Source organism: Lactuca serriola, chromosome 5 (genome assembly GCF_051521515.1).
Source record: "Lactuca serriola cultivar US96UC23 chromosome 5, Lser_US96UC23_V15, whole genome shotgun sequence".
Taxonomy (NCBI): Eukaryota; Viridiplantae; Streptophyta; class Magnoliopsida; order Asterales; family Asteraceae; genus Lactuca; species Lactuca serriola.
Genome location: NC_136412.1, coordinates 196,932,208 through 196,952,012, shown reverse-complemented (window position 1 = coordinate 196,952,012; position 19,805 = coordinate 196,932,208). Strand labels below are relative to the sequence as shown.

The following is a 19,805-nucleotide window of genomic DNA, read 5'->3' as shown; positions in this document are numbered from 1 at the left end:
CTTCAAAATGAAGACTTGGATCACTTTAAATAGTGTCCAAGTTCGGGACACGGTAGAATTATACCCGATACCGGCGTTAGACGGGGCTTTTGGTCGCACCCGGCCAATTTGTCGTAACCCGATATGGTTGATTCTAGAAATGTTCCGATCATTAATATGAGGCGTTAGAATGAGTTCTAAGGGTATTAAGACACTTATTAAGTCATAAAATAAAATATACATTAATGACTTAATAAAATGCCGGAATCGGAAACGAAATCGGAAACGGCGATTGGATGATCGGAACGAGTCGCGAGAAGGGTTACATTTAGGGATATGAATTTCTGGTTGTTACACCTTTGGAGGGAGATTGAAGCATTGGAAGTTGCCTTTTGTGGAAGAAACTTGAAGATCAAAAAGGGCTTGCATCAAGGGAGTGGTGTAGATCCAGAATCTACTTCAGTTTGGGCACATCTTGGAGGTAATAAGCTGTTACCATCACTCTTTTGCACCTAGATCTATTCATGAAAGAGATTTGGGGCCATTTTGGGTATGTTTGAGACCTATTTCAGGTTTGGAGTTTAGATCTGAGGTTGCTACTTCATATCTAGTCTTGTTTTGGTCCAGAATGTCATAAAGCATCAGTTAGTGAGATGATGGTAAAGCCCCTTTGTCCAAAACCCAATCCCTAGAGTGATTTATACCTTTAACTCCTTGGTTTCACATAAAGTTTGCAACTTTACGTAGGGGTTATGCCCTAGAAGAGTGGATCTACAATTTGGAGCCCCTGCATGGCTCGAAAAGCCTCTGTATGGACGAAGGACTGAAGGGACTCGGCAAGTCACATGGGTGGACTCGGCGAGTCATATGAAGATGGGCATGGACTCGATGAGTTGGAAGAACAACTCGGTGAGTCTGTTGAAGATTGCCTTGGACTCGGCGAGTCTGTTCTTGGACTCAACGAGTCAGGTCGTAGAACCCCAACCTCTTGTGGTTAAACTTCGTACTAGTGAGTCGGTTGGCGACTCAGTGAGTTGGACAGGATGGAATTCAGTGATCGTTGAACTCGACGAGTCTTGGGGCGACTCGGCGAGTTAAGTCGTGTTATGGGAGTTTTCTGAGTATAAGAACTCGACGAGTCGACGAGTGGACTCGGCGAGTAGAGTCAATCAGGAAGGTTGACTTTGGCAAGGACATTGACTTTGACCTGTTTTACCTTCAGGGGTGTTATGTATTTTGGATATTTATGTCGTGGTCCATTGATGGCACCAGGTGTTGGAGTTTGGAGCAGTGCTTCGGGCCAGTGCTTTCATGGTTCGGTTCAGCAGTTGCAAGGTAAGTTATCCTCACTATATCAATAGGGTCTAAGGCACCAAGGCTGGCCCTTTTAGTTGTTATCTTGGTTACAATATGCTACATGTGGTTATGATGTGTTAGATCGGTATCTGGATAGAAAGTATGTTGTCATGCTCTTATGATCCGTTAGAATTGGTATGATAGTGACCTGGTTAAGTCGGTGTTTTGGTTATGAGAGATTACTATGATCGATGATCTGTGAGATAGTTATATCTGATATTTATACGTGTACTGTTTGATGTGCTTATTGATCTGATTAGATCGGCGTCCTGGTAAGTAGGACAATATTATGTTAGTGACCTGGTTGCGGTCGGTATCCTGGTATATAGGATGATGCTATGTTAGTGACCAGTTAGGTCGGTATCCTGGTTAGGATGTTGTTATGCTTTATGATCTGTTAGATCGATTTTTTTGTCTATGGGTTGTTATGTGATTACCTGTTATATGTGCACATGGTTATTTGCTTGATGTTTGGATTGAGGCGGTCCTGCTTTGTGCTGAAGGCCAACATACCCTACGAGCGGTCCGGATAGATTTTAGGCCCGTATGGCAGCCTAGTCATAACGAAGGCTCGGGATAGATCCAAATAGACTGAAGGCCCGGTGCGGGCGGTCCAGTCATACTGTAGACTCAGAGAGTGGACCAGGTGGACTGAAGGCCTGTTGAGGGCGGACCAGTCACACTGCAGACTTGAGATGCATGGTTGTTCTGTATTGTGATGTGATATGATATGATTATGGTTGTATGTGGTTGGTATTATGGGGGAAACTCACTAAGCTTTCGGGCTTACAGTTTCAGTTTATTGTTTCAGGTACATCAGGAGATCGTGGCAAGGCAAAGGCGTGATCATACCGCTCCTCATATTTCATGATTTTGTGATTTGGTTATGGGGATATTCTGATGTTTAAACTATTTTGAAAACAAGTTGTATAACTTAATGGTTTTGAATGGGTTAAAATGTTTTAAATTTGCTTGAATTTTATGGGTGTTACAAATTTCTTTTTATTTTTCATAAAAACGATTTAGAGTGTTACATATCACTTATGAAAGTGTAACTTTTGGTATATTCACCTTTTACAATGTGAGTTTTATGCAGAAAAGTCCAATTATTTTGGGATAATTTTTTTATAAAGTCTTAAAAGTTTTTTTAACAGAAAAGTCTCATTATTGGGAAAATCACATAATTTGTAATTTCCTGTTAAAATATTAAAAAATGACTTTTTCGTTAATTTAGGTAAAATTTTAAATAATCGGGAATTTTCCATTCAAAAAAAAACTTTTAGGACTTTATTAAAAAATTTCAAAAATAATGAGACTTTTTTGCATAAAACCTTTTATAATGGAGATGTATTTATACTGCAAATATTATTATTCATAATCTACATATAATTGTAACTAGGTAGAAATTTTACAAATTTACCATGCACCAATTATTATGTCATCCACCAATTATATATATATATATATATATATATATATATATATATATATATATATATATATATATATATATATATGAGACAGGTCTAATTTTGTGAGACCGCGAGACCATTATTTTTTAGTGAAGTATTCTAATATATTGTTATTCAAAAAAATATAATATATGTAATATTCTAATATTCTAAAATAATATTTTTAACACATTTTACATTGAAATATTCTAAAAGCATATAGTGTTAGAATATTATACATATTATATTTTTACGATGAGTAGAATATTAGAATATTTTACTAGAAAAAACTGATCTCACGGTCCCATAAAATTAGACTCGTCTCAAATGAATCTATATATATATATATATATATATATATATATATATATATATATATATATATATATATATATATATATATGTGTGTGTGTGTGTGTGTGTGTATGTGTGTTTAAAGTTCTAAATAACAATGATGGTTTATAACTTTTTATATAAAAATGATGAGGTTTAATAAAACCTAAGTATTTTTTTTATCTTTTAAACTTTTGTAATATATATTATTTTGTCATTAAACATAAATAAGAAATACTAATATTAAGTAGTTGAAATTCTTTTTATATTAATTATGAAAGTTAATAAATAAAAAAAATTAATGTAATAAAATATAAATAATTTATCTTTAACCAAATTAACTTGATGACTATAATTAATCATCATTGAGTTAGCCTATCTCTTGTTGGAATCTAACACACTTTAATTTTAAGGTGAACTATCCTTTAAAAAAATTAAGACCTTCAATTATAAGATAATATGGTTATAAAATAAATATATAAATTATAATAAAACCCTTGATTTTTCGATACATGGAATAGAAGATATATTATGAAGTCTATGATTATATACATGTATTATGACTAAGACCTTAGATCCAACTTATTACTCTTTAGTGCTCATGTGCTTCCATATCCTTTTCATTAATTGTAATAATGATGTTAAATCAATATATACATGACTAACTTTGAATGGGATGTTCTATTATTCTTACTTCTTTTAGTCAAAAAACAGTATAATTTCACCTTCATAAATCGTAACCGGTTTAGTATGAAGTATGAACACCCGAGTCACGTTTGCCACGGCTTGTTGGTGAATGGAGAGATGCTGCTGACCCGGTTGTCAAGACTCAAGAATATAATAATAAATAAAATAAAATAAAAAAATAAACGAGAGAAGGAAGACCAGTTGTTCTTGTTTTTCTTTCTTCGTCTTCTCTCCTCTCTTTGTTACTCTCTCTCTCTCTCTCTCTCTCTCTCTCTCTCTCTCTAGACTTTCATCGTCTTTTCGTCGGCGTCAAACCCACCAACGACAGCAACATTCCTCCTTATACTTATCTCCACCATTATCACAATCATCTTTTTACGCTTCTGTAATTATCATCGCAATCGCCAATTGAAAGAGCAAGAAGCAAAACCCTATTCACAATCTGTAAGTTCTTTATCGTGATAAGTTTACTTTGATGTTCATGGATCACTGTTTAATCTTTGGGTTTTTATCCTGCCGATAGTTTTTCCTTCGTTTGACTGTAAAGCATGCTGATTTTAGATGGTTTTCAGCTGTTCAAAGTCTTCGGCTTTTTGGGGTTTGTAGAGATACAATTTTGGCTGATTTTAATTTGGGGATTTTGTGTTTATGGAGTTAATTGATGTTCTGATGGTGTTGTTAGGAAATTAACTATTTGGAGGGTTGATGATTAGGGTTAACTGAAATGATAGTTAGGGTTTAATTGTCTTCTTCCTATAAGAAGTTTTTTTTTGTTAACGACTTTTGAAATCAAAATCCGTTAATGATCTTTGGTTTTAATTGAATCATTTGTGTCTTTCAGTGAGTTCATAGTTATGGTCAATTGATGTTTTAACGCCAAGAAGCAAAAATCCAGCTTTTGGTAAAGATTTTTCAGCTATCTTAATTCTTATGTATGAAAAGCATTGGTTTCTGTATGCAAATGAATTGAACTACAAGTAAAACACCATTGTCCTTTGTGTTGTGATTATGAATTTGTATCAGGTGACTGGTGATTTTTATATGTGTAATTAAAGCTTTTTATAAATGATGCCTTCTATTTCTAATGTGAAACAATATAGGATTGATTTGATACCTGATTCTAAAGTTCTTTTTTCTGGAGTATTTGAAACAATCCGAATTTTCTATCAAAAAGTTAAATTTATTTTGATTCGATTGGCTTCTTTGGAATCAAAACATATACTAAAAGTTCTATTTCTGGAGTATTTGAAACAATGCAAATCTTAATTCAAGATATAATAGGATTCTTTAGAATCAAAATGTAAACAAATCCAATTCCATAATTTCGAATGTTTTGTGTCTGTATTAAAATTCTATTTCTGGAGTATTTGTAACAATCCAAATTTTTCTTCAAAAAGTTAATGCATTTCAATATGATCAGTTTCCTTAGAATCAAAACATATACAAGTTAAATTCTATTATTTCTAATTCAAACAAGTGTTAACGAATCATTACTTTTTATAATGCAACAAAAATTTGATGTTTTTGAAAGATAGCATTTTTAACACAACAATTGAAAATTCAATAACTGTGCTAAAGACATGTGACCATATATATATCGCATAATTACCTCTCATTAGCAATGTTGTCTTTATTATTTTTCATGAAAAATTAAGGATCACACTTCACAAAGAAACAAATAATACAACTACTAATTGTTGTTTTCAGGCATCCCACTTGCAAAGATGAGAAAACCCTAGGGTCAACCTTATATCCCCCTGAAAAAGGTTTGATGATTATGAATACTTTCAAATACAATAAGGCTAAATGCTATAATCTGGTAGATTTTTCAAAGTATAATGTCTTAATAAGTTAAAAAGAAATCGAATACAATGTTGTAATAGAAAGAAATGAAAGTAGGATACAAACTAACTTATTCATGTGACTTATTTGTGTAGGGTATTTGGTTAAGAGGGGGTGTAATTTGACAATTGCCGCATGCTGAAGGGGCAAACTTGAAAAAATGTTGGAAGCTCCAAAGTTCACAGGCATGAATATGATGGGGTTAAACAACAACCACCATGATAATAATTTCATCGACCTCTCACAAGGCTTCTACCACAAACTCGGCGAAGGGTCAAACATGTCAATCGATAGTTTCAACAGCTTAAACATGAGTCAAAACGGAGGCTCAATCGCCATGTCACTCGACAACTCATCCGTGGGGTCCAACGAATCCCACACGCGTATCCTCAACCACCAAGGCCTCAAACCCACAAAAAATTACACAGACGCCCTTTCGGTCCACAAAGGCCGCGTCTCCCACGGGCTATCCGATGACGCCCTCGCAAGGGCACTTTTGGACACGCGGTTTCCGACCCAAGGACTTGAAAACTTCGATGAATGGACAATCGATCTTCGAAAACTCTCGATGGGCCCCGCATTCGCACAAGGCGCGTTTGGGAAGCTTTACAAAGGTAGTTACAATGGAGAAGATGTGGCGATTAAGTTATTGGAGAAACCGGAGAATGATGTGGAGAGAGGGTTGGTGATGGAACAACAATTTCAACAAGAGGTGATGATGCTTGCGAGGTTGAAACATGTGAATATTGTGAGGTTTATTGGGGCGTGTAGGAAGCCGAATGTGTGGTGTATTGTGACGGAGTATGCGAAAGGTGGTTCGGTTAGGCAGTTTTTGGCTAGGCGGCAGAATAGGGCGGTGGGGTTGAAACTCGCGGTGAAACAGGCGTTGGATGTCGCTAGAGGGATGGAGTATGTGCACGCGCTTGGGTTGATTCATCGCGATTTGAAAAGTGATAATTTGTTGATTTCGGCTGATAAAAGTATTAAGATTGCCGATTTTGGAGTTGCGAGGATTGAGGTGCAGACCGAAGGGATGACGCCCGAGACCGGCACCTACCGCTGGATGGCTCCGTAAGTCGCTCATCTAACTTTTTACTGGCAGACTAGCTGATAGTTGAAAAACTAGCTGATAGCTGAAAAGCTAGCTGCTGAAATACGTAAAATATCATATTTTAACCTAACTATCACTTATCATTGTAGAGCATTTCCTTGCATAAGTTTTGAGTATGAAAAGCTAGTCGTTAAAAAAAATGACGTTTGGTAAAACTAGTTGAAATATGTAAAATGTCATATTTTAACATAACTATCACTCATCATTGTAGAGCATTTTCTTGTATAATTTTGAGTATTTGAGTTGATACAGAATGAGTGAGTATAATGAGTTTGTAATTTTCAGGGAAATGATACAACACAGGCCATATACGCAAAAAGTAGATGTGTATAGCTTTGGGATTGTTCTGTGGGAACTGATAACTGGAATGCTGCCATTTCAAAACATGACGGCTGTACAGGCGGCATTTGCGGTGGTGAACAAAGGTGTCAGGCCGACCATCCCGCCGGACTGCCTGCCGGTGCTTGGAGAAATCATGGTCCGCTGCTGGGACGGGAACTCCGATGCCCGGCCGCCATTCACGGAGGTGGTCAGAATGCTTGAACATGCTGAAAATGATATCATGACAACTGTCAGAAAGGCGCGTTTCAGATGCTGCATAAGTCAACCGATGACCACTGATTGATGATGATGATGATGATGTGTTGTAAAGGTAAAGAAAATGAAATGAGAAAGAATGATGGTTTTTATTTATGTCATCTATGTGTATGTATTTGACTGTTTTCAGGGTAATTTCTTTCTTTTTTTAAGATAGGGTGAAAAAAAGGAAGAAAATTATGATGATATGGATTACTTACTATTACTACTGTTACTCCTACTTGTTTTTGTGGATTTTCTTTTTTCTCTTTGTTGAATGTTTATGGATTTGTGTTGATGAATTAGTAGTAATGAAGGAGATTTGTGTTGTATTTATTTGTATATATAGTGTTGGAATATTTGTTAGATACTCGGTATTGGTTATTTAATTATCTAATACATAAATAAATGTTTTTTTTAAATATAGTTGAAGTATCAGCATTTTAAATATGATATTAAAGTTTCCAAACAACGAAAATTCTTTTACAAATTATGAAGAAGACATCATCATGATAAATTTATACGTCGTTAAATAATGAGAATTGATTTTTCTAGCACGGTAGTATGTTGAAGTGAGAGAGCCCAGTAGCCCACAACATGGGTTACCGAGGAATAGGGATGAGCGTGGGACAGAACCGATATCGACCCCTACCGTTGCCGATTTGCCGAATACTGAATTTGATCGAAAGTTAATCTCAAGTATCAAACCGAATTAACATCACCGGTATCGGGAATGGTACCGGTACTCGGTACTAGTATTGGTACCGGTGGTACCGATTCCCGAATTTCATGTATTTGGAGTACCAAGTACTGTCCCATATTTTTAAATTCGATACGGTTCGGTACCGGTTCCGGTACGGTACCGGTACGAGATCGTGATTTGGGACAAACTATTCATCCCTACCGAGGAAAGAGAAGGTCAAACGACTATTTTTTTCTTTTTCTCAATATCAAACCATTATAAATACTAAGATATCCCACCAAATTACATTACACCAAATCTTTCTTCTCTAATATAGAAAATGTCTTCATCATCATCACATCTTCTTTCGGTACTTTCGACTTCGTGCTACAAGCAACAGTAGGGATGAGCGTGGGACGGAACCGGTACCGACATATACCGTTCCCGATTTCCCAAATACCGAATTTAATCGAAAGTTAATCCCAAGTACCAAACCGAATTAACATCACCGGTACCGGTACCGGGAATGGTACCGGTATTCGGTACTAGTACCGGTACCGGTGGTACCGATTCCCGATTTCATGTATTTGGAGTACCAAGTATCGTCCCATATTTTTAAATTCAGTACGGTTCGGTACCGGTACGGGATCGAGATTTGGGACAACTGCTCATCCCTAAACAACAGTCACCGTTGCTAATTCTTTGCAACAAGAATTAGACAAGGAAGCAAGAAATTTGCAACACAGACGAAGAAATATACAAAGACATCGTCAAACTATCCACAAACATCTGATGCATGATTATTTTGACAAACATTCTAATTTTCATTGATATTTTTTCTGATGTCGGTTGCGAATGCACAAACATTTGTTTCAACATATAGTAGAAGTCGTGACAGCAACTAGCAAATTTTTTCAATGTCCAGGTGCGAGTGGTTGGTACAATATGATTTCATCCATTACAAATGCACAACTATACTTTGTATGTACCATTGATTATGGGTTAAAACCCTGAATATTATTTATGGTTGTCTTTGGGTTTTGATTAGTGTGAGGAGCCGTGTTAACAAAAGTTCGAGTGTGTGATTTAGTCATCTTCAGTTAGAGGTGAGTCTTCTCACCGTGCTTGTGGGTCGAAGGCACCAATCTTGGCACACCAGATTATTTGTGTAGGATGCTAGTTGTTATATGACTTTTACATGTTTGTATGATTGGGTTGAAAATAGACCCTAGGGTTAGGTCCATTATTGTATGATTGGGTTGAAATAAACCCTAGGGATGGGCCGATGAGTATATGATGGGTTGGAAGAAACCCCAGGGCTAGGCCCATATTTGTATATTGGATTGGAATATACCATATGGCTAAGCCGAGTTGTATGTTTGGTATGTGATACTTTAGAGAACTCGCTAAGCCTTATGCTTATAGTTTTTGTTTATGGCTTCAGGTACTTTCGGTACGAATGGGAAGGGCTCGACGTGATGACACAACATCATCCTCTCATTATTTCTACACTTTTTGGATATTTGTATTCTAATATTTTGATATTGTACTTGGTTATTGACTTTGAGATATTTGGTTATTGTACTTGGTTATTGACTTTGAGATATTGGTTTTTAAAAAAATGAAAAATTTTATTACTGTTTTTGGGTTGTTACATATTATTTGTCTATTTTAAATGTCAACTTTAAAATGTAATATATATTTTATAGTCTAGTTTATCACTTTGTTATATCTAATGAAATTACGATTTTTATCTTTTTTTTCTTAATATATATTACATATATTTTTTTTATTCTACCCCTTTGACTTTGATTTTGACTCTGCATCACGAGTGAAGATTTACAACTGAGTTGCACATAAACTTCACATAACCCATAGTTGAGTAATGCAACTAAGGGAACAATATGCATAGAAACGTGTTTTTCTTGTGTTTAAAGGGGTGTTTAGCTAAACTTATTAATGACTTATTTTCGAGCTTATTTTTTATAAGCTCATTCTAGCTTATTTTTCATGAACTTAGTTTATTTTCTTAATGTAAGTCATAATAAGCTCTTAAATTGTAAAATAAATCAAAAAATTAGCTTATAAAAAATAAACAACCCTTAATAAATTTAGCCAAACACCCCTAAATTCCAAGTTCAAGTAATTACTTTCATAGTCACACAAACTTACAAAGGAGAACAAATAGGAAATAGACTCCATGATGTTAAGACTATTAACGCAGTTCACTTAACTAACCGAAACAAATTACTTAATTTAATGCAGTAAAACAAAAGAGACACGTGATGTTGTTGCTTACTTTAACAAATTTTATCGAATATATATTAATCTATTAAAATATTAATAATGTAAATGAGCAGGATATTCATTTGATTTTAAGTTAATAAAAAACACAAACTATCTGCGTTCATCATTTTATTTTTTTATTTGTTTCAATTTCTGCTTTTAGATAATTCATATTCTTAAATTTGAAGGGATATACAAAACAGTGCTGATGTATGGGTAAGCACAGCTTCGTCAATTGTAATTTAGAACACTTTGATCTGCGAAAAGAGAAAAGAAATGACCTGATTTAAGAATTAAGATACGATATACGGAAAGTTGAAAAGGGAATTAAGCTCGAATCTCGAATGGTGGCTGCAAAATCCATGAAAGCGTTGGCTTGCGTGCTTCCAAACTCTCTTTTGCAGCGACAATGACGGCTTTTCGATCTCAATCACTGCCATAAATCATGCAATTCTCAATTCTGCCTTTTCACATAGTTAATGTTGATGGATTCATGAAAAATTCAATTTCGTAGTAAGAAGGAGATTAATCGATGGATATATCCAGTATTGCTGTCAATTCTTCTGTTTATGGGGTTCTCCCAACCAAAACATCAGATTGCTTCACTGTTTCAATTGGAAAGAGGAAGAACAGTAACAACAACAAGTTTTTATTTGGTTTCTCAAATCGGTCTTCACTCAATCTCAAAATTCAAGCTGTTCATCTGGACGAGGTAACAATTATCTCATATGTTGTTCTTTTCCCTTCCAAAAAATGTATTTCCCCGAATTTTTTAACACATTGGGTGATCAAATGCTTCATCCTTCAAGCTTGAAATGGATCTGGTTTATCATGCTTGCTCTCTATAATGGTTGTTTCCATGAAGTAGCAAAGAAGCCTTCAAAAAGATTTCATGTTCAAATTTTCAATTATTGAATTTTATTGTAACATCACACCAAGTAGACTGACTATAACATGATCTTAATCAGGGGCTAGTGGTTTAAGGGTTTGGGACTTCAAAATAGTTTCCTTACTCATGATAGCTTGACATAATCATCACAAATCTGTAATCTATGTATAATTATGGCTAATCTTCCATTATGCAACAAGTAGCAACATAATGTCAATTATTTGTGGTGTATAAAAGTATATCATCCTACTTTCATTTCTTTCCATTACAACATTCTACTTCTAAAATCTACCCAATTACAGCATTGTATTCAATCTTTTTTTTCAACATTATACTTCAAAGAATCTACCCAATTATAGCATTGAAAATTGTTTTGTATTTGGATGCCATTGTTATAATCAGGTAGATTTTTCTAAGTACAAGAACTGAAATTACGATGCTGTAAAAACAAATCAATGAAAGAGCATTTCTATTCTTGCATTTAACCCATTTTCTACTCTAAGCCATGAATATTCACATACTCTTTCTTCACAATATTTCTGTAGTTATTCATTAAAAGCTCTCATTATTGTTATACATGTGAAAGGTAGCTGCTGACAATCCAAAATCTTTAACTAATACAAGACTAAAAGACATTGAATGGCCTTCTCCAAGTGACAAAATCCCATTCTGGAAAAGGGAATTCCAGACTTGGGATTCCAATTCCAAAGTTCGTGTCAACACAGAGAAAGACTCTGATCTTTTGCATGTTATTCATGTAACTGCTGAAATGGCACCAATAGCAAAAGTTGGTGGACTTGGTGATGTAGTAACTGGGCTATCTCGTGCATGTTTGTCACGTGGACATAAAGTTGACATTATGCTTCCTTTCTATGAGTGCATTCAGAAAGAAAATATCCAAGAAATCTCACTAATGTCTACTTACAATTCATATTATGATGGAAACTGGATTGAAACTAATGCATACTCTGGAATGGTATCTGGCATTCCAGTTATACTTTTGGAACCAATGAACCAATTCTTTAAAGGGGAAGATGTATATGGAGGCTCTTACAATGAATTGGAAGCTTATTTGTTTTTCAGTCGAGCTTGCCTTGAATGGATGCAGGTTTGTAGCTTACTCTTCATCAACTTGTTTATAACTTTATATTGTGTTTAAGAAGATAATTTGTTAAAGTTTTTTTTTTTTTTTATTACCATGTTTTCTATCATCAAACTACCTTCTATGATTCTTTTTTAAGAATCCATTGACCAAAATGCAGGTAACTGGAACACAACCTGATGTCATACATGTCCATGAATGGCAGACAGGTGTACTTCCACTCCTCTATTGGGACATTTATCATCATCTTTCACTTCAGGCATGATCTTAGTTTAAGGATATTTCTTTGATTAATATCTTTAAAAGTATTCATTAACTCATAATATTGAAATCTTTTGTACTTTATAGAAACCAAGAATAGTATTGACAATCCATAACATGGAACATTATGGGGAGTGCAGGTATTCTTGTAAATTGTAATTTCTCATCTTTTTGGTATTTTGTAATTTGTAGACAAGTAATCTGTTTTTTTTTGTGTGTAATTTACTTGTGTATACTTATGATATGATTTTTCAGACAAGATCAGCTCCAAAAGTGTGGTCTTGATGGATCTTTATATGCAACTATTGACAAAGTAAGTCATAATAGTAATATTTGTGTTGTGTCATTGTTATAGGTACTTAAACAAATCAATAAAATCACATTGTTCATTCTTGCATTTATCCCTTGTTTTAACTATATAATTATTGGAGAAAAAATGAATCTTTTCTTTTCTTATGTGTGTATCTCTCAATTTAACAGGCAATTGATGATAGAACTATTGGCCATAATCCTGAGAGGCTAAGTTTATTGAAAGGTGGCATTGTATACAGCAATTCAGTAGTGTAAGTTATCTGAAATCTTACACATTCCATTAAATTTCATTAAAACAATAAATAACAGTTTGTGACTTTGTGTATCCATGGATACTTCAATTCAATCCAAGAAAAGGGTGTTTGAAGTTTACCTTTTCTCTTCAATTCACTTCTTATTCTTCATTTATGCCCTTGAAAAATAGAATAAATTATTTCAAAAAAAAAAAGTGATTCTTGTTTCTTTTTCCAGTACAGTTTCTCCAACTTACCTTCAAGAAACACTGTGTTCTGGATGGCTTTCAAGTGCTTTGATGACAAATCATGACAAGTAAACTCCATTTTCTTTTTTCTTATTATAGCTGTGAAAATTGTTTTGTATTTGGATGACATTTCTATAATTAGGAAGTTTTTTTAATGTAGAATTCCTTTAATAAACAAATGAATGAAAGTACATTGCTATTTAATCTTGATTTGTAGGTACTATGGTATTCTTAATGGGATTGATACTGTTATGTGGAATCCTGCTTCTGATGTTTTCTTACCTACCAATTATCATGGTAACATTCAACATAAATTTTGTGTTTTCTTCAACAAATCTAATGAAAACTTCATTTACCAAATTTTATATTTTTGACATTATTTTTCAGCTCAAAACACTGGTGGAAAGAAAGTATGCAAGAAATATCTCCAAAGGGGATTTGGTTTGATTCTAGAAGGATGTGAAAGAGTGCCTTTAGTTGTTTGCATTTCTCGATTAGTTGCTCAAAAAGGTCTTCATTTAATCAGACATACCATCAATCATATTCAAGAAATTGTAAGTTGCTTGAAATGTTATTTTTATATATAACATCCATATTCAACATTTAATGAAAGAAACATTCAGATTAGGGTTTCTAATTTCTTCTTTTTTGCAGGGTGGACAAATGATTGTTCTTGGAAAAGCTCCAGATAGTAGGGTTCAAAGAGAATTTGAAGCTCTAGCTGATTTGGTAATTATGTATTATATACGAGGGTATTTTGGTCTTTTAGTAAAAAAAGGAAGAATGGAATTAAATTCCTTCCACCCTCCCCTAGAAAAGTAGAAATCCATCAACACCTATTAAAAGAGGAATACTTGTATATATATATTTTTTTCTGCTTTTTAATCAATTCCTACAAACTAAACATGACTTATTGGTTATTTCTCTTTTGTAGCATAACAAAGGTTCAACAATTCGCATACTCTTAATGTACAGGTAAATATCTCATCCATAAATTTCTAGATACATAAAATCGATTTACTCACTAATTTAACCATTGTACTTTTTTTTTATCGCTTAAACAAATCATTTTTCCTAAACTACATAAAAGTACAACGTACATTCTATTTATGGTTTTAGCCATTGAACTATTATAATGATAATAATCATATAAAAAATCAATAGTATATATTTTATGATAAAATGTGTGTGTGTGTGTGTGTGTGTGTGGCAATTGAAGTGAGGAGTTGTCACACATGCTGTATGCAGGTGGTGACATGGTGTTGGTTCCTTCAATATATGAGCCATGTGGCCTAGCTCAGATGATCGGAATGCGTTATGGATCAGTATATTAATTATTCTCTCCAAAATATCCTATTTATTTATTTATTTTTATATAATCACTAATTTTATTATTATTTTTAATATTCAGGTACCGATAGTAAGAAAAACTGGTGGTCTTGCTGACACTGTTTTTGATATGGATGATGAGTCGCATCCCGAGATTGCCAACGGGTAATCATTTTGATTATTAAAATTTAATTATTTAGAAAAAATGGAAAATTGCGATAAATAGTCATTCTCATTACCAATACAAGTAATATACTTATATTTTTTTATATGCAGTCATTGCTACTATTCTCTTTTTAATATTTTTTCATTTTTTAAGGTTTGTCTTTGAAGGAATTGATGAAGGCTCCCTAAGTTGTGCTCTTGATCGAGCATTTTCGTATTACCAAGAAAGTAATACTTCTATTTCACTATTGTTTGGATAAATAATGTTGAAAAAATCACGTAAAACTTGGGTTAAATGGAAAAAAGTTGGTGTTTAGTTCTATTAAATCGTTATTTATATTTATATATAAAAAAGAAACGCTTATACTGTTATACATACGGGATTGATGCAGAAACGATTGAGTGGGAGAATATCGTTCAAAGAGTTATGCAAATCGATAACAGCTGGAACAAAACAGCTGGCAAGTACATTGATGTATACAATTCGATAAGAGTGAGATGGTGAAATGTCAAAATTGCCCCTAGTTGTCGTTCGCAGTTCTTTTCCTTTGATATGTACATGGCTTCTTTGCGATGTTCGATTATAGTGTACAAATTTACTATATTTAAAGTTCTTAATATGATTTTAAATCTTATTGTTTGAGTACCTAAAATTATTTAGGTACCTTTGGTTTCTCATTCATGCAAAAGACAAGAATGCCCCTCATTCTCAAAATAACCTTAACTATCAATCTTGCATATATGCAAAAGACATAAATACCCTCATTGTCATCATTAAAAATAAAGCTAACACACAAAAAGTGCCAAAAGTCTGGCTTTGCTAGCATAATATATTTTCATTAATTCTTTTACTTTAGAAATTGTACACTTTTGAGGAGCAACTCAATAACCACCACCACCACCACCACCACAAATAAACCAAAAAACTTTAAACTACATATCCTTCTCTCACCACCACCTACCCTTTTAGAAACAAGAAGGGGTGACAAATTACAAGGTTGCCCAAAAGTCAAACAGTCAAACTCCCATACCCCACTCCCTCTCAAAACACCGAAAAATTACCATATTTTACTAAAACAATTTACGGGTCAGAGTAGTTTCAACTTTTACCACTTCCGGGAGTATAAAAGAACAACCGATTTACTATTTTTTTTTTTTACTGTATTTCCGTCTTCTCATCCACATGGAGGGAGTCTGCAACTTTATCAGCAAGTTGAGTTATTGAAGTATCATTGACATTGAGGGTGTTTTTGGTAAATTCACGCTCTTTTGACCTCTTTTCCTGCAAATCCTTCTCTCGTTCATCATAGAAACCAAAATCATCCAAGATCGATGTCTCTGCATCATGATCTTTAAAGATCTTCAACATTGCAATCCCCACTTCTAGTTTCACCTACACAAACATTAGTAGACCAAATCAGACCAATCAAAAAAGACAAAACACATTAAACATAATTCCACAAAAAGGGTATTTACGTCCTTTCCCACCTCTTGTGAATCTCTGCTATGAGTAACAGGTTTGTTGTCATTATTTTCAAGAAGAATATGTCGGAATCGGCTATTTGGAACATCTTTGATGATGTGCCATTTGACACGGAATTGGCCACTCCACCTGTCCTGCTGCCAATATTCTGCATCATTCACAAAATCTACGGGTCCCACCATTTCTGCAACTCCACAAAACTGTCCACTTGCATTTACCTACATTCAAAAAAAATCATTAGTAATACGAAGGAATGGAATGGAATTCATGATTCTAGAGTTGAGAAACTCACAGAAAAGAAGAGAAAGACTGGACAATTGGCTTCAGATTCCTTTGCTTCTTGATAAGCAGCATCAAGTTTTCTGTTTCCCAAAGGGGTACTTGCCCAAACACTATACTTGATACTTTTATGGACATTATCTTCACTAAAAGACTTTATTACAAAGAATTTTGCATTCTCATAACTCGTGACAAAATCCGGTTGATTGTAAAGGTCGATTTTATCGGGAGATAATATCTGCTCTCCTTTTGCCTTTGACGCCCTTGGTCCCCTGTTTCGATCACTGGTAGTACCATGTGGTTCACTAATCATGCTAATTCCATCTTTGTCCCTATGTTTCCCTCCTTTTTCAGGGATGAAACGGTTCAGGCGACTTGCTTCCCCTTGAAAAATGGAATTGTTTCCATAGTTATGCCCTCGAAAAGATCCGCTTTGTGGGTAGCGTCTTGTGGAGGATCCGGATCCGGATACTGACCCGTATCCGTATCCGTATCCGTATCCAGCCTGCTGTTGCGGAATCTGGAAATCAAGTAAATAATGAAATATATATACTGATAAAGTAAAGGGTAAAAACTAAAAAGAAATAAAGAAGAAACAAACCTGACTAAAAATGTGTTCATATGACCCAAGAATACCAAGTGGAGCAGGGTATAAACCCCCAGATGTGATTGGAGACACAAAGCTACTAGTATCTGAAGACATTGATTCATTAGACCCAATGTCTCCTGGATATTTATAATATCCAAAATTGTTATTTCCAGAAGGGTTTCCATTCACATTCCCACCACCAAAAGAACCATATTGTAAATAATAACCTGATCCTGGACTTGGAGCCATAAAAACATTGTCCCCAAGACCCTCTTGCATTTGCATCCCACTGTTTGGTTGTGGTGAAAGATCGGTTTGAGGTAAGTTAGGAGAAACAGGCTGTGAGTAGTAAGAAGGAGAGATTGGAACTTGATGAGGTGAAAACAGCTGTCCATCTATCATTATTGGAGACATGGGACTAGCAACAGGAGAAAACTGGCTGTAATCGAATCCATATGCAGGGTGAAATAATAGTGATGATGCATTCTCATTGTAAATTGCCTACATTATTAACTCAACAAAATAAGAAACTATATTCTTGAATGAATGTGAGGATCCATAAGTGAGGCCTCAAGTTCAAGCCTAGTCATCACCTTCATTGCTCTTCGGACATTGTGATTCACCTCTCACATGTTGGTTGTGGGACCCGTTGGTGAGGGCGCCAAGGTGGCATAGACCCTTAATAGGTAAAAGGGGTATACGCGTGGCGTATACCCCAAAAAGGGTGTATGCCACCCTGGCGCCCTCACCGATGGGTCCCACAACCAACATGTGAGAGGTGAATCACAATGTCCCAAGAGCAATGAAGGTGGTGACTAGGCTTGAACTTGAGGCCTCACTTTTTGATGAAAAGAAAAGAGTATTTGATTTCTCACCGGAGGCACAATCTGCAAGTTATTAGCATGAACATAATTAGAATAGTCTCCCCAGTTAGCTGACCCATCATCATAACCTGAAAAGCCGAAATTGGGATGAAAATGTTATGAGAGGATTAATGAAACAAGAAAAAGAAAGGGATATTAATATTACTATAGTTAAAGCAGACTAACCTCCATAAAAGTAGGTTTGCTCTGGAGGAGCAAAAATATTGGATGGATTTACAGGGGTTGGAGCTCCACTTGCATTCAATGGTTCTGATTGGTTGGATATATTTCTCATGGAACCTGTGAGGGCTGCATCTGGAGAAGGATTTGGAGAAACAATCCTTTCATCTTTGGGAGAAAGTGGCTGATTATACAAATAAAGTACTAATCAAAAACATATATGGAAAGGAAAATTAATATAAATAGAATTGAATAGCCAACAAGTACCTTATCCATGTAGTTATCAGGCACAAGCCCATCACCTGCAAAAAGTTTCATAATTGTAGAGGAATTAGTCATGGCTTTTGAAATCAGGGTAAAACAAGACTCGGTATGAGGGTACCAAAGTCAATATCACCATGCAGTGACCCAATGGTCGATAACCAATGGAAACACATTTTGAGATACTGCATGCAATAGCTTCACAGATTGGCTAAATCGCTAATTGATTCACAATCGAAGTGAATCCATAAATTTGAAGAGGATATCAAACTTAACCAATGAAAAGGGCAACATTACAATGAACCTTGATTTTTGGGTTTAGAATAAACTAGGCGCAAGATCCGATCCCAAAACAAAGATCTATTCGGACTCAAACTTCTACTGAACTCCAAATTTCACCGGATCAATCAACATCAAATCGTAAAACAAAAATCCCTAATTCGTGGTAAAAACATATGAAATCAATTAATAGAAACCCTAGATTCCCAAATCATATAGAACGAACAAAAAAAAGAGAAGTTCGCATACACAAAGTAAAATTCACGATCCTAAATTATCTATATTGCGAAAGTCGTCAATAACGCAAACAACATAACAACAATGTTGCAGATATAGCGAAATCAATCGTTTTTCCCCAAATTAACACAGACGAATTTCGCATTATTACTAGATGAACACGAAGAATTTCGTAAATAAGCAAAGAATACATCTCACCATGTAAGGGCAAAGCTGAGATTGAAGCAGGAGAGACTCGATCTTTTCCCTGTTGACCTTTTTCTTCCATGATTTTTTGGGAACTCCTCAAATCAAATCAATAATATTAAAAATTCTTGAAAAAAACCAATGAAAACAAAATCGGAAATATCAAAGATTGAATAATCAAATTCGAATTCCTCATATCATCATCACTAGAGATTAAAACTATTAAGGAATATCGAAGAAATTAAAAATTGAAGGGTTTTAGGTCGTATATATAGATACAACTTTATATATAACACACAACATGTACACGTACTTGTGCGTGTGTGCATCTGGAGTAGCATTACGAAACTTCTTTCCCTTTTCCTTTTATATGTTATTTCATTTGTCTTTTGTCTTCCTTATCATTTATTTAATTGTTTTTTAGAATACTATTTTTTTAATATCCAGTTATTGTTTTTTTTCTAAAATTAGCCATTTATTTTAAGTTTTAATAAAAATAAACAAAATTAAAGAATCTCAATGCAAAATGAGGTAATATCTTGTTAAATGGTAAAAAAAAAATGATCGTTTTTTTATGAAAAAATAACTATGTTTATAAAAATAAAC

General features: G+C 34.5%; 3 protein-coding genes across 7 annotated transcripts; 2 read left to right on the top strand and 1 right to left on the bottom strand.

Annotated features, from left to right (window-relative positions):
- Positions 1-3,986: 3,986 nt before the first annotated feature.
- LOC145053461 (serine/threonine-protein kinase STY13-like) lies at positions 3,987-7,677 on the top strand. Of its 3 annotated transcripts, XM_079001514.1 has the most exons (5): positions 3,987-4,250; positions 4,648-4,707; positions 5,514-5,572; positions 5,744-6,719; positions 7,045-7,677. In XM_079001514.1, exons 4-5 carry the CDS (start codon positions 5,809-5,811, stop codon positions 7,382-7,384), a joined length of 1,251 nt encoding a protein of 416 aa, XP_078857640.1. In that variant the 5' UTR covers positions 3,987-4,250; positions 4,648-4,707; positions 5,514-5,572; positions 5,744-5,808; the 3' UTR covers positions 7,385-7,677. The 3 variants fall into 3 exon arrangements, with proteins under 3 accessions (XP_078857640.1, XP_078857639.1, XP_078857641.1); XM_079001513.1 differs by lacking the exon at positions 4,648-4,707; XM_079001515.1 differs by lacking the exons at positions 4,648-4,707; positions 5,514-5,572.
- A 2,784-nt stretch (positions 7,678-10,461) lies between these two features.
- On the top strand, positions 10,462-15,477 carry LOC145053459 (putative starch synthase 4, chloroplastic/amyloplastic). Of its 2 annotated transcripts, none has more exons than XM_079001509.1 (15): positions 10,462-11,015; positions 11,779-12,300; positions 12,455-12,553; positions 12,643-12,695; positions 12,811-12,868; positions 13,036-13,118; positions 13,339-13,416; positions 13,566-13,645; positions 13,736-13,902; positions 14,003-14,077; positions 14,283-14,323; positions 14,568-14,673; positions 14,760-14,842; positions 14,997-15,070; positions 15,235-15,477. In XM_079001509.1, exons 1-15 carry the CDS (start codon positions 10,836-10,838, stop codon positions 15,345-15,347), a joined length of 1,812 nt encoding a protein of 603 aa, XP_078857635.1. In that variant the 5' UTR covers positions 10,462-10,835; the 3' UTR covers positions 15,348-15,477. The 2 variants fall into 2 exon arrangements, with proteins under 2 accessions (XP_078857635.1, XP_078857636.1); XM_079001510.1 differs by having other exon boundaries at positions 10,878-11,015; positions 11,783-12,300.
- Positions 15,478-15,643: 166 nt separating this feature from the next.
- LOC145053460 (YTH domain-containing protein ECT4-like) lies at positions 15,644-19,529 on the bottom strand. Of its 2 annotated transcripts, none has more exons than XM_079001511.1 (8): positions 19,212-19,529; positions 18,504-18,538; positions 18,243-18,420; positions 18,069-18,145; positions 17,206-17,694; positions 16,618-17,124; positions 16,331-16,543; positions 15,644-16,235 (listed from the first exon to the last, which is right to left on the bottom strand). In XM_079001511.1, the coding sequence occupies exons 1-8, from the start codon at positions 19,279-19,281 to the stop codon at positions 15,999-16,001; spliced, it is 1,806 nt and encodes a 601-aa protein (XP_078857637.1). In that variant the 5' UTR covers positions 19,282-19,529; the 3' UTR covers positions 15,644-15,998. The 2 variants fall into 2 exon arrangements, with proteins under 2 accessions (XP_078857637.1, XP_078857638.1); XM_079001512.1 differs by having other exon boundaries at positions 18,243-18,404; positions 19,212-19,528.
- Positions 19,530-19,805: the final 276 nt, after the last annotated feature.

Excerpts from the sequence above, each read along its gene's own strand:
- LOC145053461 (XM_079001515.1), top strand. The coding sequence starts at position 5,809 with ATGTTGGAAGCTCCAAAGTTCACAGGCATGAATATGATGGGGTTAAAC. Across the intron at positions 6,720-7,044 it reads ACCTACCGCTGGATGGCTCC|GGAAATGATACAACACAGGC; the intron begins GTAAGTCGCTCA and ends TGTAATTTTCAG.
- LOC145053459 (XM_079001509.1), top strand. The coding sequence starts at position 10,836 with ATGGATATATCCAGTATTGCTGTCAATTCTTCTGTTTATGGGGTTCTC. Across the intron at positions 11,016-11,778 it reads AAGCTGTTCATCTGGACGAG|GTAGCTGCTGACAATCCAAA; the intron begins GTAACAATTATC and ends TACATGTGAAAG. Across the intron at positions 13,417-13,565 it reads TTGATGACAAATCATGACAA|GTACTATGGTATTCTTAATG; the intron begins GTAAACTCCATT and ends CTTGATTTGTAG.
- LOC145053460 (XM_079001511.1), bottom strand. The coding sequence starts at position 19,281 with ATGGAAGAAAAAGGTCAACAGGGAAAAGATCGAGTCTCTCCTGCTTCA. Across the intron at positions 18,146-18,242 it reads GCAAACCTACTTTTATGGAG|GTTATGATGATGGGTCAGCT; the intron begins GTTAGTCTGCTT and ends TCGGCTTTTCAG. Across the intron at positions 17,125-17,205 it reads ATGAACACATTTTTAGTCAG|ATTCCGCAACAGCAGGCTGG; the intron begins GTTTGTTTCTTC and ends CTTGATTTCCAG.